The 15,796-nt window shown below is 35.8% G+C and overlaps 1 protein-coding gene across 1 annotated transcript in view; it reads left to right on the forward strand.

Moving 5' to 3' along the window:
• The window catches only part of TBC1D5 (TBC1 domain family member 5), a 490,954-nt gene that overhangs the window by 359,061 nt on the left and 116,097 nt on the right, over positions 1-15,796 (forward strand). The window contains exon 16 of the mRNA XM_054595215.1: positions 9,597-9,739. Within this exon, the coding sequence (XP_054451190.1) occupies positions 9,597-9,739 (143 nt within the window). The remainder of the gene's footprint in view (positions 1-9,596; positions 9,740-15,796) is intronic.

The raw sequence follows: 15,796 nt of genomic DNA on the forward strand, positions 1-15,796 counted from the left end.
ATATATCTGGTAATACTTTTAGAAATTAAAAAGTGATATGAAGTTATGGTATTTGCTGTTATCAGAAATCATGTGCCTTTATTTTAGAACACTGAGTGGCAATCTTCTCTGCATAAGAAAACTCATTTTCCTTGCTCAGTGTATATTGTCCTTATTTTTTTTAAAAAAATTTACACGCACATTCACGGTTGATTATCAGATGATGTGGGCACTGAACTTCCCCTAGGGAGCCAGGAACTAAACGGATCAGGCAGCCTCCCTTTAACCCTCTTTTGTTTCCATTTCGCTTCTACTACTTGGGGAAAGGAAATTTGTGACCGGTGAGTTGGACTTCAGAACTTTCTCACCAAACCCGTATACCCAGTTAATGACTGTGGTGGTACTGACTGCCCTTTGCCTTCATTGACTCCTTCACAGTTTTCTTTTTTCCTTCATGTCATTATGTGCTCCCTTGTAACTCATCTGGGCCCCGTGCAGACACATTCAGCTCTTCATTTATCTGCATTAATGGGTTGGAACTGGGATACATACAGGGTGGGGCAAGGGGAGGTTTATAGTGGTGAGTATGCAAAACAGTTTATTCTTGTATTTTTAGTTTTTAATTATTGTATTATTTTCCATACAAAAACTATAAACCAACTTCTGGTCCATCCTGTATAATTCCAAATGGTAGATAATCCAAAAACAATTAATACTTGGCTTTGAAATGTGTTTAGTAAAATTTTAAATTGTTTTTATATTATATTATATTTTGCCTATGTTTATTTTGCCAATTATATTTTGCCAATGTTTAGTTTGCACTCCCTGAACAAACCCTTTTTGACTGGGGACTTAATGGGGAGGGGGCACAGAAAAATGCAGAGTGACAGAGGGGAACCCAGGTTGATAGAACTTTCATTGAGTTAGAATTTTACTTTGGATAATTTCCATGTTAGTGATTGGAAGTTGTCAGCATATCATTCAGTCCAGGGCGTAGCACAGAACCTGCTGCCGAGCTGAAATTCAAAGTGGCCCAGCTTCCCCAACCTTTGGGACGCCTTCTCTCTCCCCCATGTCTGTGTGTCTTCTTTTTATTAGGTCATTTTTTTTAAGTAGTACTTTCCAGGGGCAGAGGATGCAGGGAACATGTAGAAGTTTATAATAGAGACAGACTACTAAGAGATGCTTGGCAATGTGTGCTGTGTGTCCCGATCATTAGGTGTTTAGTGGCCATTGGTTCCATGACTGGACATGTTAAGTAAGCTGATTTGAGTACCCACACCAAGGACTAAGCTCAGAACATGTGGAGGGAAACCAGAATGCCCTATATAGTGATTCTCATACTGTGGTTTACAGATCAGCAACACCAGCAGTCCAGGGAACTAGTTCAAAATGCAGATTATCAGGCCCCATCTAAGTATCAGATCAGAAAATTTTGAGAATGGAGTCTAGCGGTCTGCATTTTAATAAGCCCTCTAGGCAAGTGTGAGGCATGCAGAAGTTCGAGACCACAACTTTAAGTAGGAGTGCTATCCAATAATTTAAGCATTTTCTCTCCTAAGTAACATATTACATGAACACACAGTGGGTTTTTAGGAGCCTTGACAGCTGGCACCAAAATGGGCAAGAAATAGGGATTTATCACCAATCCAGCACTTCTCAAATTTAATATACATACAGATCACCCAGAGGTCTTGTTAAAATGAAGGTTCTGATCCAGTAAGATTATACTGGGGGCCTGGGAGTATGCGTTTCTAACAGGCTCCCAGGGGATGGTGCCGATCTCGGATCACACTTTGAACAGCGAAGGTCCAGCAGACTGTCGGCCCTAGCGGAGGAGTGCCTGAAGTATGGGCAGGCAGGGGGACAGAGTTCAGGGTATGAAGGGGGTGGGTCCAGGACGGCTGAGGAGGCCTTGATCAATTTCTACGCAGGTCCACCCGCCTGTGCCCACGACCCTCTGCAGAGATGAGAAGAGCCTAGGGAAATGTCTGATGAGCAGCCAGGAAACCTGGAAGAAATCAAGGATGTAGGCTCAAGATCAAGAAAACTCCTGGTTAAGAAAAACTGACCCAGGGAGGAGGATTCATATAAATAAAATAAACATTCGTTAACTGCATGCTCAACCAATAACCCAAGAAGCTTGTGATCTGCTAGAGAAGGGAAAAAACAAACTATCAGTAACTAACCCTTTAGCTAGGATTTGTTTATGTCCTTTTTCTCTGGAAAATATAATTGGAAAGCAGTGACAGTAATAGATACAGAACCTCCAAACACCAGACCCGAGTAAGCACTTGTCCTGGCCTCTGAGTAGCCAGGACGAGTCAGGGTGCCTTGTGGAGTGGGGGGAAAGAGAGGAAAGAAAGGGCTAGTGGAAAAACCAACCGCGGAGAGTGTTTTCAACTATAGGTAAGTGGTAAGAGGTCAAAGGGAATCAAGCTGTACTGCTGCCTTTAGGAATGGGTTCAGTCTGACTCTCGATGACAATGACATATGACCAGCCTACATATTTATGGTCTTATCCTCCATCCTGAATCGCATGGATTCTGATTAGTTCTCAGCTTAGTGTTATACTTCATGTCAGCTCTCCCAACAATGTATATAAATGCATGGGAGATTTATGCAGAGGAAGTTGAAAAGTGTTATTCTTTAACATTAAGATCCCATTGGTATTTGAATTTTGTTTTGTTTTTTAATGAGTTCCAGATTAGGGAGGATAGGAGCAATTATTTTTAGCAATTCTCTGTATGCTTTTAGAAAACTGATTTCATCATAATTATCTTTCCTGAAGGTAAAATGACAGAACAATGCCTATTTACAGACTCTCTAGAAGTAAAAATTTTCTGTAGTATGAATAAAAACTAGTATCCAGGGAGCCTACAATTAAATTTTTCCAAACGTTACCACCAATGGTACCTTAATTTTCATGTTCTTATCCATAATCAGGAGTGACTTCCAAGTAATTTTTTTCAAGGAGATAACATTTGCTCACTTGTAGTAGAGTCCAAGTGTTAGGGTAGAGAGATTACCTCTTAGGAACGTTTACCCTCATTGCCCTCTCAAGTTGGGGCTAAGATTGCAGATGTGCCCTGGTTAGAACATACAATGGGATTCTCAAAAAGAACACATCCTATTCATACACTAAATCTATACTGAAGTATTAAGCATCTTTCACTAGCTTTGTTTGAATTTGTTGGTAAATCACACATCCTGATATTACTCAGTCCTTGAAATATCATACTTCTAAATCTACATAGCAGGTATAACTGTAAAAGACGGTTGTGTGAGTGCATGTGTGAAAACATCCAGTCATTTTACAGCCCCAAAACATAGGACCATTGCCCTGGCCGGTGTGGCTCAGTTGGTTGTAGTGTCATCCGGTAAACCAAAGGATCAAGAGTTTGATTTCTGGTCAGGGCACATGCCTGGGTTGCCTGTGTGGTCCCCAGTCAGAGTTTGTGCAAGAGGTAGGCGATCTATATTTTTTCTCACATTGGTGTTTTTCTCTCCCTCCCTTCCTCTCTCTCTAAGGTCAATAAGCATGTCCTCCTGTAAAGATTAAAAAAACAAAAACAGAAAAATGTGACCATCATCTGTGTTCATCATTTTCACAAGCATCTTATGCCTGTAGAAAAAATACAGATACACAAAGCCTTGTTTTCCATTTAGACTGGGCATATTATAGTTGTTCTGATTTAAAAAACAAAAACAAAAAACAGCTTCAAACACTTGTCAATGAGAATAAATTACAATATGAATGGGTAGTATTTATTAGGAACTTATTTTTGGAATAAGAAACCTTCCTTAATAAAGGGCTACGTACTGCCCTCTGAAAGGAATATAGAATTTTCCCCAAAGTTAAAAATACCCTTTTAACAATTTATGTACATGTCCTCTGTGGAGTAAATTAAGTTTAACATGTGTTTCCAGAAAACCGCATTCAAGCTGGTTTCAACCCATGGATTACAGAGAGAACATAGAGAGCAAATTTGAGTCCTTTACAGATAACTAATTCAAAGTTTCAGTTCCTTCTATTTTTAAAGCAGAGTTTGATGGGCTTGAAGTATTTAAACGTTTCTGTAATGTGTGCAGATTCCAAATATTTTTAGGAGGACTGAGTTGAAATAGTTGACTACATTTTTAAAAAAATAGTACACAGGCTAAACATCTAATAGTATATTTTACAGAGCCATTAGAAGAGTAATAAATTTGAAATTTGAAAAAAATGATTTATTTTGGCTTTCATCTTTTGTAACTTTGCTCCCCAAGAAGGTAGAATTAAAGATGAGCATGCCTTGTTACCCTAGTTATAATAACTGCAGTATTTGGTTCTAATTTTAAGACCATCTTCACAGAGTTGATATAAAGAAAACCTAGGATAAATTAATTTTTAAAAAACTGAGTACAAAGGAAACCAAAATAAAAAGAGCCTAAACTCAGTCAAGAAGATAGCAAGCCACAGAGATGAAAACTTAGATTTGCTTTCATTTTTCTCTGGTACTAATACAAAATTTGGATTCGGTGTTTAGTCCCTACCAGGCATGGGTTATTTAAAAATTGTTAGCTTTTAAAAGTTAATGTAGACTGGTGCAGCCACTGTGGAAAACAGTCTGGAGCTTTCTCAAAAAATTAAAAATGGAACTGCCTTTTGACAAATGATATCACTTCTGGGAATATATCCTAAGAAACCCAAAACACTAATTTGAAAGAATATATGCCCCCTGTGTTCATTGCAGCGTTATTTACAATAGCCAAGAACTGGAAACAGTCCAAGTGCCTATCAGTAGATGAGTGAATAAAAAAGCAGTGGTGCATTTACAGAATGGAATACTACTGAGCCATAAAAAAGAAGGAAGTATTACCTTTTGTGACAGCATGGATGGTCCTGGAGATTATTATGCTGAGATAAGCCAGTCAGAGAAAGATGAGTACCATATAATTTCACTTATATGTGGAATCTAATGAACAAAAGAAACTGACAGACAAAATAGAAACAGAGGCACAGATACATGGACCAGACTGACAGCTGTGAGAAGACAAGGGTTTTGGGAGCTGGATGAAAGAAGGGCAAAGGGTGGATAGATGGGGATGGGAGGAGACTTTGCCTTGGGTGATGGGCGCATGATGCAGTGCAGATGATGTTTTGTTGAGTTGTGTACTTGAAAGCTGTGTGGTTTTGTGAACAAACGTCACCCCAATAAATTCAACTTAAAAAAGGATAAGAAGTGAACAGAAAGCAAAAGTTAGTATCATTAAGCGAAAACACAACATACTCTTACCCAGTGTTACCATTTCACGATCACAGGTTACTTAAGAAGCCCTTCAAATGCTTGTTAAATTAAATTAAATATACTTTTATTACTTTATTTGTTTGTCCTAAGGTGGTAATATCTATAATTCACTAAGAGGTCATTAAAGGAAAAGGAAATCAAGATCTAGTATATAAATTTTTTTTTCTGAAGGTATACTATCACTACAGCCACATTGGATTAAGGCTATGTTTATTTAAACCTCAGTCAAAATGGTCATTTTCATAAACTGATAAAAATGGGTTTCTCTTGGTGTTTCATGGGTCATTCACCAGGCAGTAATACCACCAGGAATTTCTCATCCCCTGGGGATAGTGGCTTAATTACGCAGAAATTTAAAATTTAGGATAGTGGTATAAATTCATACACAGAAATTGTCCTGTCTTTGGGTGGTTTATAATTAAATTTAATACCTCAGATGGTCCTTTTTGTTTGTGGAGATTTTAATTACTAAGTGGATCTGGTAAATTATGAATTATTGTATTATCACAAGTGATAAGATGTATACATTAATAAGCATTACAATCAGCAGGTGTAACATACATAAAGCAAGATTAATAGTATCAGGCAATTAAACTGAAGCTATCTTTATGGGGAAAAGAAAGGTTTAATTCTACCCTTAAGTGTAACTTAAACTCTCACTAAATATTTTTAAATGCAATAAAAGCGTGTTAATTTTAGGAGTGACTTCCTTGTAAGACCTCATTTCTTAGAGTAAGTTTTCCTTTCTAAGAATAGAAGAGCTTACTAAAATGATTTCTATTGATAACACATTCCATAAAGAACTGAACTTTTCCTCTTAAGCTCAATGAAAAAAGCCCAAAATAGCACAGGAAGTTTTGTGTGTGGTGAATATATGTATGAACTAAATCCAATTGGGATAAAAATGATTAAATTATTGATAGGGTCACTCTTGGTCCCAAAGCATTCCATTAGTTATTATGATACTTCTTAAATATTTTGAGAATTTCTCCTTAATTTATCTATAACTGAATATAAAATAGAGGAAACTGTATTCTGCTTTAATTTCATATGCTTGTATGTACAACTTACAAACAGTCTTGTATAAAAGAAACATGTTAAGCATCTAATAATAATTTTTTTGCTTATATGTTTCTGGATTTTTTTCCACTTACTGAAGTATTTTTATGCCTCCACTGACAAGATCAGTGCCTATATTTCCAATTTAGCTACACCTTTTCTTCTCAGTAGCATGACAGTTGGCTTTACAGTGAATTTAACAAGACCTTGGTAAATACATAGAACACTTAGCAAAATGTACAGAGCTCTTTACAAAGAATGTTTTGGATCTTTCTCTCCCCCTCCCTGTCTGTCTGTCTGTCTGTCTTTCTCTCTCTCTCTCTCTCGCTCTCTCTCTCTCTCTCTCTCTCTCACACACACACACACACACACACGCACGCACACGCGCGCGCACACACACTCACACAGAATTTGGTCCTTACCCTGGAATTACTTAGCAGTGTACTTGGCAAGGTGAAACTTCAAAAGTAAAGCAGTGTGAAACATTTATAAAAGCACATCATAGATTACACATTAAATATAAAAGTACTGAAGATTTACATTCTATGTAGTTTTTAGGATATGTTTTATTCAATGTAGATTATAGATCTTTTCAGTTCCCCTCCTGACAATGCTGCAGTAGAGATTGCTGCGTGCATACATCTGTGGGGTCATTTTTGAAGCTAAGCTAACACAACCCTATCTCAGCAGGAAGGTTGCAAGAGAAGTTGGAGCAATAACTGGGCATTTTGTTATAGAAATAATAGGAATGTAAGTTATTTCTTAAATAGACTATTTTGGGATTTGTTTGTTTGTTTGTTTTGCTTCGTTTTTGTTTTTATTTGCTCTTGATGCACTGGGTGTGATGAAACCAAAGATGTGATTGTCCCTAAGAAAATGAGAGAAATTTGAACTTTGAGGAAAGGGAGAAAAAAGTAATGTATTTTCATCTGTGCTATGTTTTAACTTCATCTCTTTTTTTGCTAAATTGTATCTATTACAGCATGATGTCAACTGGTTTCAATAGGAGATAGCAGGGAAAACACAGAAAAATTTTCCCCTATAAATAAGAAAGCTAAGCAAAAGCAATGCTTTTCAAGAAACAGCAGCAGTAGTTACTGAATGGGTTTATTCAGATAAGGAAAGCATTAGAATACCCTCCAAGAATGAAGGTGGCACGGTACTATTTTATAGGTGTGATGCTTAAATTTTGTATTAACATCTGGATTTGAACCAGAATCAGTTAAGGATTGGAATTTTTAATTTTGAAACGGCCAAAATTTGCCTATTCATCAACCCATTTAATTACTTAATTATTTAAAGATATGTATTTATTTACTTAAAGATATTTAAGATATTTAAAGTATACATCATAATGATTGATGCATGTGTACATTGAAAGGATTCCTCTCATCTAGTTAATGAAAACATCTGTCACCCCACGTATTATATATTTTTGGTGAGAACATTTACGTTTTACTCTCTTAGCAAATTTCAGTTATACAATACAGTGTTATTAACTATAGTCCCCATATTATACATTAGATCCTCATCAGTGTTTTAAATCGGTGAATCTTTCTTCCTGTTGTCTCAGTTGAATAACTGTAAATAACCATATTCTAAATGTTTAGTCATTTAATAATGCAGATATAGTTATCAGTTTAAAGATCTTTCAAACAGGTGCCCGAAATAGTTTAACCAGCTACCTTTTGCTTTGTCTATTCCTCTGGGTCCCCTCATAATTTTTTGCAAGACCAGCTAATTCTTTATAATTAAGAAGAGTACCTATTCAATCTAGAAATATTTTTATACTTATTAAACAGTAAATATTAGCATTTGTAATTTGAAAGAATTAGAAGTGTGTAAAGAATAATGTTTTTTCCCTAAGCTGCATAAATATCCGGCACATTAGATAAAAAGGTATATTTTATTTCTCATATTAGCAGTGGAGTAAGAATTGAAAGGTAGATAAAAATTGTGAATAGCCTGTAACATTTTTTAAAACATAAATGTTACTTAGGCTTTAAAATTTTTTCCTGAAAAACCGAGTAACATATTTTAAGATGTAGTTGCAATGTAATTATCCTGTTGATTAATTTGATAATATGAATAAAAGGACTTAAGTATGTGATTGTATGGTTTCTAATAAACTGATAAGTATATGTGATTACACACTATATTATTAAGATATGATTCCTCCTTAAATGTAATAATTCCTAAAGAAAGTATTTGAATATTTTGGCCTCACTTTAACCCACAGATGGTTATATCTGGTTTCAAATTTTGCAAAACAGTAATATCTATTAATTGATTTTAAACTGTTTCCTCTGCTCTGTACTGTTTGGTGGTACTAGAAATTTGGAAGTTTTCATTCTTTACTATGTGCCAGAATCACATAGAATTCTAGATAAGTTCCTAGAGAAAGGCTATGTAAGGAAATGGTAGCCATGTTATATAAAATTAGAAGTTAATGGATAAAAACATATCAAAGTGAATTATTTTAATTTTCTTGTAAGAATTAGATATAAATAACTTAATCATTTATTGAAAGTCTGAAATATTATTGTTTATGATATGTAATTATGTACAGACCTTGTTCATTATTCTTCTTAGCTGCTTATACACAGATATCCATTTTCCTGTCCATAGCAGTCACCGTTTTGAAAAACATGCCTAGGCAGATAGCCTCACTGATAAGGCATGTCTATTCTAAAGGTAAAAATTAAGAATCACTTTATGTTTCATTTGAAATATCTGTGCTTGACCAAAAATACATATATCTACGTTTTTTCCTCCACATTTAATTTTAAAATGAGTATTTTTAGAATAGGAATGAAATTTTCTGTTTGACTATAGCAGTTTGTCAAATAACCATTTGCTAAAGCCTAGTTTAAACAAAAATTAGTAATCATGAAATTTTGGAATAGTATGATTTTTAATTCAACCTTACTTAATGATTCATTTATCAGACTACTGTACATTTATTTTTCTCTTTGCCTTTTTGATGTGACTTATATTAAATATTGAAAATTTGGACTATTTTCAAATATTGTACTTTTGTTTTACTCAGTTAGGAATAAAGTTTAATGACTCTGGCCTAGTTACAAAATTACAAAATTCGTTTGAAAGCTTAAAACTTGGGTCATACTTTATTATATTCTTGATATATAATACTTGCTCAGTGTGACCAGTTAAAAAATATAATTTTTTCACAGAGGAGAAAACGATTCCTCTTTATATTACTCTCATACGTACCATTTTCTGAATTTTGGTTGTGTTTCTCTCCAGACGGTGGATACGGCTGCTGTTTGGCCGAGAGTTCCCCCTACAGGACCTTCTGGTGGTCTGGGACGCCTTGTTTGCCGACGGCCTCAGCCTGAGTTTAGTCGATTATATCTTCATAGCCATGCTGCTCTACATCCGAGATGCTCGTAAGTGTTCATGACCTTGCCTACATTCACGTAGGTGATCCTGATTTTTTAAAATATGTTTTATCTTTTAAATATATTTTATCTCTTATTCTGAATTACCATACCTACATTCTATAGTAGGCAATATATTGAAGTTTCAAAGGGACATACTAAATATTTTTTTGTTAGTTAACTATGCACATATTGGGAGATGTGAGTGATTTTTTCCTGAGAGAATTGGAATATTCTTCAGAACCATTTTTCTGAAGATTTTACTCCTGCTTTAATCTCCTCATTACACACATTTGTGAAATGTGCATATAAAAAGCCAGTATTTAAGATATGTTTAGAGCTCCACCTTCTGACAGGTAGGTAATATTCAAGGATATTTATCGAGAGATTGGAGCTGGTTTTTTATAGTATCAACAACTTGCCAATAAAAAATAAATACTACATTTAAAAATATTTTAACTCCTCAGTTATATTTTAGCCAATTGTATTCCTCAATAGAGCGCCAAATAGCAGTTGTATTTCATCTCATCAGCTCTCCCATAGCTGGAAAACCGGGGCCTGTCCCTCCTGAATAGTCAGATAATCCTCAGCTTGAAGAAGATACCAGAGCATGTTTTAAATTTCAAAATACCTCAGATTGTTTTCCTTCTCAGAAAAATAATCACAGTTCACAAAACAAGATTTGTAAGCCAAAATATAAATGGGAAATATTGCATAAAGTGATGATTAAATAGGAAACGAAAAGCTATCATAAGTGTAGGTCTTTATAAGAAGAATATAAACTGTTTCAAGTCATTCATAATCTTGACTGTTAAATTGCTGTGTGGTTCTCTTTTATTTATTCATTGACTACCATTTGTGCCAGATGCTCTTGTTATGCCTCTGGTAACACTAATAATTCTTTAAAATTTTAGCTTATACTTTTTTAATTTCCCCCAAATTACTTGAATGAATAAATGACAGGAGTCCCACATTTTATCCCCCCCAATTTTTATTCTGTGCCTTGAAGGTCAAATACTTTGGGTTTTGACAGACAAAAGTGAAAAACTCCTTTTTTCTGAGTCAGAGCTAATCATATAAAGACATGGAAATCATAAGAGGAAACATCTGGAAAGTAGAGAAGGATGTTTGGAGAGATTTGATGAATACTAGATTTTAGGGTATTCAATACTAGTGTCTCATTTTAAAGTTGTCTGACTTTTTTAATATAAGCAATAAAAAAACAAAGGAATGAGAAACTGCTTTAAATACTACAGGATAAAGGAAAAGTAATTTTACAGTTGTTCATATAGAAAATAATACAATAAGTAAGTACATACAATTAATAAATAATAATGCAAGAATAAACTGTTTCATGTACTCACAACTTAAGCCTACTTTTGCCTCACCCTGTATGTTCACAAAATTTTTCATAGTAAAGAGCTATTAAAATGTATTCTGATTATCTATATTCTTAAACAAGTATTTGCCCTTTTCTTAACTTTGACATATCGCAAATACCTTTTTAATTTAATTGTCCTGTCTCCTATGCTAAGATCTGCTTTTTAAAATTAATTTCATGAAACAGGCAAAATTTTGACAGCTGAAACTCTTACACATTTTTTTTTAATCTCTCCATTGGTGATGTGAAAACACATATGGGCACATGTGGAAAAATGCAGGAATAAGAAGTTGTTTATTCATTTCAGTGTTTAGTCCAACCAATTTTAATTTGCTTGGTTAAATCCATAGCCATGCATAAAAGCTTCTAAAATAGAGTGACGACCTACTACGGATTTAAGGAGCACTGCCCCGTCCTCAAGAAGCTTATCAACCTGTAGGAAAAACTAATATAATTAATTTCAAGCTAATAGATCCAGTGCTGTGGTTGAGATGTGGACAGGCACCTAGAAAGTATAAAGGAGAGGCACTGAGCTCCCCTCTGGACAAGCTGTAAGAAATTAGAGAAAATGGTATAGATGCTGGCAAGAAGGAACAGCATGAACAAAAGGGGGGGGTGTGTGTGTGTGTGTGTGTGTGTGTGTGTGTGTGTGTGTGTGTGTGTGTGTGTGTGTGTTTCTACAAACTATTTGGTATTATTGTAGTGCAAAGGGAAAGAGAGACTAACAGGTTATGAGACTGAAGAAGTACACGGGAATGAGATCATGATAAAAGTCTTTATCTTGTAAGTGATAGTGACCTAATGAAAGGTTCAAATAAGAAGTGTGGTCAGTTTTTGATTACTCTGGCAGCAGCATGGAAAACAGGCTTGAAAGAGACAAGACTAGAGCAGAGAAATCAGATAAAAGGTTATAACAGTAGTCCAGGGGGACAATATTAGATTAGAGAAATCTTCAGAACTAAAGTCAGCATGTCTTAGTGATTAATTATGATGGGTGAGGAAGAACAGGAAGTCTCAAATGATTGCCAGCTTGCAAAGTTGAATGATTTGGTAGCATCCTTAACTTGGATAGGAAATACAAGAATTACAAGAATTAGCAGGTTTTAGGAATAGAAGGGATTGAGTGAGTTATGGCCTTACCAAATTTGAGATACCTGTAAGAACGAAGATTTGAAAAGTACAGCTCAATAAGTATCAAGTGGTTTTAGGAATGGAAGTGATTGAGTGAGTTATGGCCTTACCAAATTTGAGATATCTGTAAGAACGAAGATTTGAAAAATACAGCTCAGTAAGTATCAAGTGTACAGACTTAATTTTGTGAATGGTTGATAGGTACATATTAGTTAAAACCCTAACATGGATATGATCTCTTAAAAATAGGGTAACCATATATCCCAGTTTATTTGGGACAATCTTAGTTTGCACCTCCTTTCCAAGAGTAGTAGTTATTAATACTACCATCTTTCACGCTCAAAGGCATCTCATTAGGATCATAAGAATTACATGGTCAGCCTACCTAAGATGGGTATTTATAAAACGAGAACATGGGCAAAGGTGGAACCCTGCATTTAACATCAATGGTTAAGTTAGTTTTCAGTGTTAACACCAGAGAAGGAAGAGCCAAGGGAGACCTTGTATTGTAACCTCACAAAACTTTGTTACCTGAGCCAAGGAAGGTGATGTGGGGTCAGGAATGCAAAGGAACGGTAAGGTAAGGCTGGAAAAGTCCATTCAGATTTGGTCCTGTGGAGAGACAGTTATCTGATACCTTTGCCTATAAGATTTTAATCAGTACCACTAAAGGTAGTATTTAATTAACTCCATCTTATTCCTTATTGTACATATCTGTTCCATCTTCTCAACTAGATTGCAAGATCCTTAGGACCAGAACCACCTGTTAAAATTTTCCCCTATCCCTCAAAGCATCTGAAGTTTTTCATGTGCTCAGGTAGTATTTAGAGTGATCTCAGAGAGAAGTGTACTCTGGACACCAAGGGGAGCATGGATTTGGATGTAACAATTGCTAGGAAGAGAGGTACCCAAAGGCTCTGAGAATCCCAAGTCAAATAAATAATGATTTTTAATATACTTTTCAGCATGGCTTTTTAAAAGAAAGTATTGTCTGCTTTTTAAATTACCTAAAATTTTTCATATTTTGTGTTGATTTAAATTTTTATTTCATTTTCGACTAGTATCAAAGAAAATCATTTTCTCTAATTTACAATGTAACATACCTTTTATTTGTCTTGTAAAATATATTAATAGGTAAGACACTATATTCAAATCCATTTCATAGTAGACTCTTCTAACCAGAAAATATCTCTCAAATGTTTATTGTTTGTTAATTTACCGTCTCCCTGAACGCTTTTGGAAATGGAAAAGCTTCCTTCTTGGCACTCCTACCCACTTCCTGCCTTGTTCCTTCAGCCAGCATAAACATGTTACAAACTTGTCACTTTCCTCAGTCTTCTGTAGGGGTCTCTCCAGGCATTTTTTGGCCTGGACTGGCATGGCAGTTGTGTCCTCTTTCTGGTTTAAAACATTGTTCCTTTTTATTTCATTTTGCATCGCCACTTAACTCTTCAGCCACAGCCTGTCTGCCAGTGTTTCCATCTGTCCTACCCCAGAATTTCTATTTCTCTGTTTTCCCGTTAAGAGCATATTCAACATTATACTGATGTCAAAATGCAGTTAATTTCACTACAGATTGAATTTACTTGTCTTTTCTGGAAAAGCTTTACCCAAACTCAGGGACTAGAAACAAAGACTTAAATCACAAATTAGTGGTCTGATTTTTGAAGGAGTGTTTCAACACTTCCTGACAGCCAGTTCTTTTCCCTCTCAGAGATTAGTACTGAGTCATTTTATGACCACCTCAGGTATGCATATTAACCTACCCTTTGAGTTTCAAATGACATTTATATTACTTTAGTGCATAAATTGTTTAAAATTTCACAAAATTTTAAACTGTGCTAATAAAGCACATTGTCTTTTTTTGATGTTTAGATTTTTTAAATAGACTTATTTTTACAGAAATTTTAGGTTCACAGCAAAAGGTACAGGGTTCCCTTATACCACTACGTCCACATACACACAGCCAGCCCCATCAACCTGCCTCACTGCTGTATGACATTTGTTACAATCAGTGAACCCAGACTGACATATCATAATCACCTAAGGTCCATAGTTTACATTACAGTTCACTCTTGGTGGTGTACATTCTGTGGGTTTGCACAAATGTGTAATGACACGTACCTGTCATTATAGTATCATACGGAGCAATTTCCCTGTCCTCAAAATCCTCTGTGCTGTCTTGTTCATCCATCCCTTTCTCCCTCCAGCCCATGACAATCATTGATATTTTTATTGTTTCCATAGTTTTCCTTCCTCCGGAATTTCATATAGTTGAAATCATACAGTTAAGTTCTTTACTTTAGTAATATGCATTTAAGTTTTCTTCATGTCTTTCCACGGTTTCCTAGAACTCATTTTTTTTAGTGCTGAATAATATTCCATTGGATGTATCAGTTTATTTATCCGCTCACCTTCTAAAGGATATCTTGGTTGCTTCCAAGTTTTGACAGCTATGAATAAGTCTGCTATAAATATCAGTGTGCAGTTTTTTTGTGAGGATATAAGTTTTCATTTCATTTGAGTAAATATCAAGGGGCACAATTGCTGGCCTATATTGTAAATGTCAGGGGCTCAGCTCAGCTGGGCGGGGGAGAGAGAGCTGAACTGCTAGGTATCAGAGTAGCCAATTAAAGCAACAAGTCAAAAATGAAAGCGTTAAGCCTTTAATCACTGAAGTGGTATAAGCAAGAGTCAAAAACTAGAGAAAAATGTCAACTCCTCCTATTCCATTTTGCCCATGGAATAGCACACTGGTCACGGGTTAAGTGGATCAGCACAGATAGGAGGTCATCTCACTGTTCAGGAAGCCCCGAGTAAAAGACTCCGGCATATGGACCCTGAGAGGGTGAGGGTGTCCACGCAGGGTGCCAGGAGTGGGAAAGTACTGGGTACTAAGTGAAATAAGAAAAGTTTCCTTCTCCTCTCCCCATAAGGAGGTCTTGGCAGAGGTCATCCAGCAAGGCCTTAGATAAAGAGATGTAGGAATGAAAGCAGTAGGGCTAAGAATATAAATATGTGAAAGGTCATGACCAGCTAAGTTTGCCTGAGACCTTGACTGCAGCTCCTTTCAGAGACCACAACACACTGACTGTGCACCATCTGGTATAGGAAGGACCATTTTCCCCTGAAAAGCCTATCAAGTAAAACCTTTTGTATTAGGGTTCTCCACAGAAAATGAACCACTAAAATATGTCTATAAGAATTATTATTGTGATTGGCTCAAATGATTATGGAGGCCTAGAAGTCCTAAAATAGGCCATCAGCAAACTGGAGAAACAGAACAGCCAATGGTGTAATTCAATCCAAGCCTGAAGGCCTGAGAACCAGGGGGCTGATGGTCTAAGTCCCAGAGTTCAAGTACTTAAGAACCAGGAGCTCCAATATCTAAGGGCAGGAGAAAATAAATATCCCAGCTCAAGAAGAGAGAGAATTCGCTCTTTCTTCACCTTTTTATTCCATTTGGGCCCCTAAGAGATTAGATGATGCCCACTCACACTGGTGAGGGTGGATCGCCTCACCTAATCTGTCGAATCAAATGCTAATCTCTTCCA

This window comes from Pteronotus mesoamericanus, unplaced genomic scaffold (assembly GCF_021234165.1).
Source record: "Pteronotus mesoamericanus isolate MK-2021 breed Mesoamerican mustached bat unplaced genomic scaffold, CSHL_Meso_final scaffold_54, whole genome shotgun sequence".
Taxonomy (NCBI): Eukaryota; Metazoa; Chordata; class Mammalia; order Chiroptera; family Mormoopidae; genus Pteronotus; species Pteronotus mesoamericanus.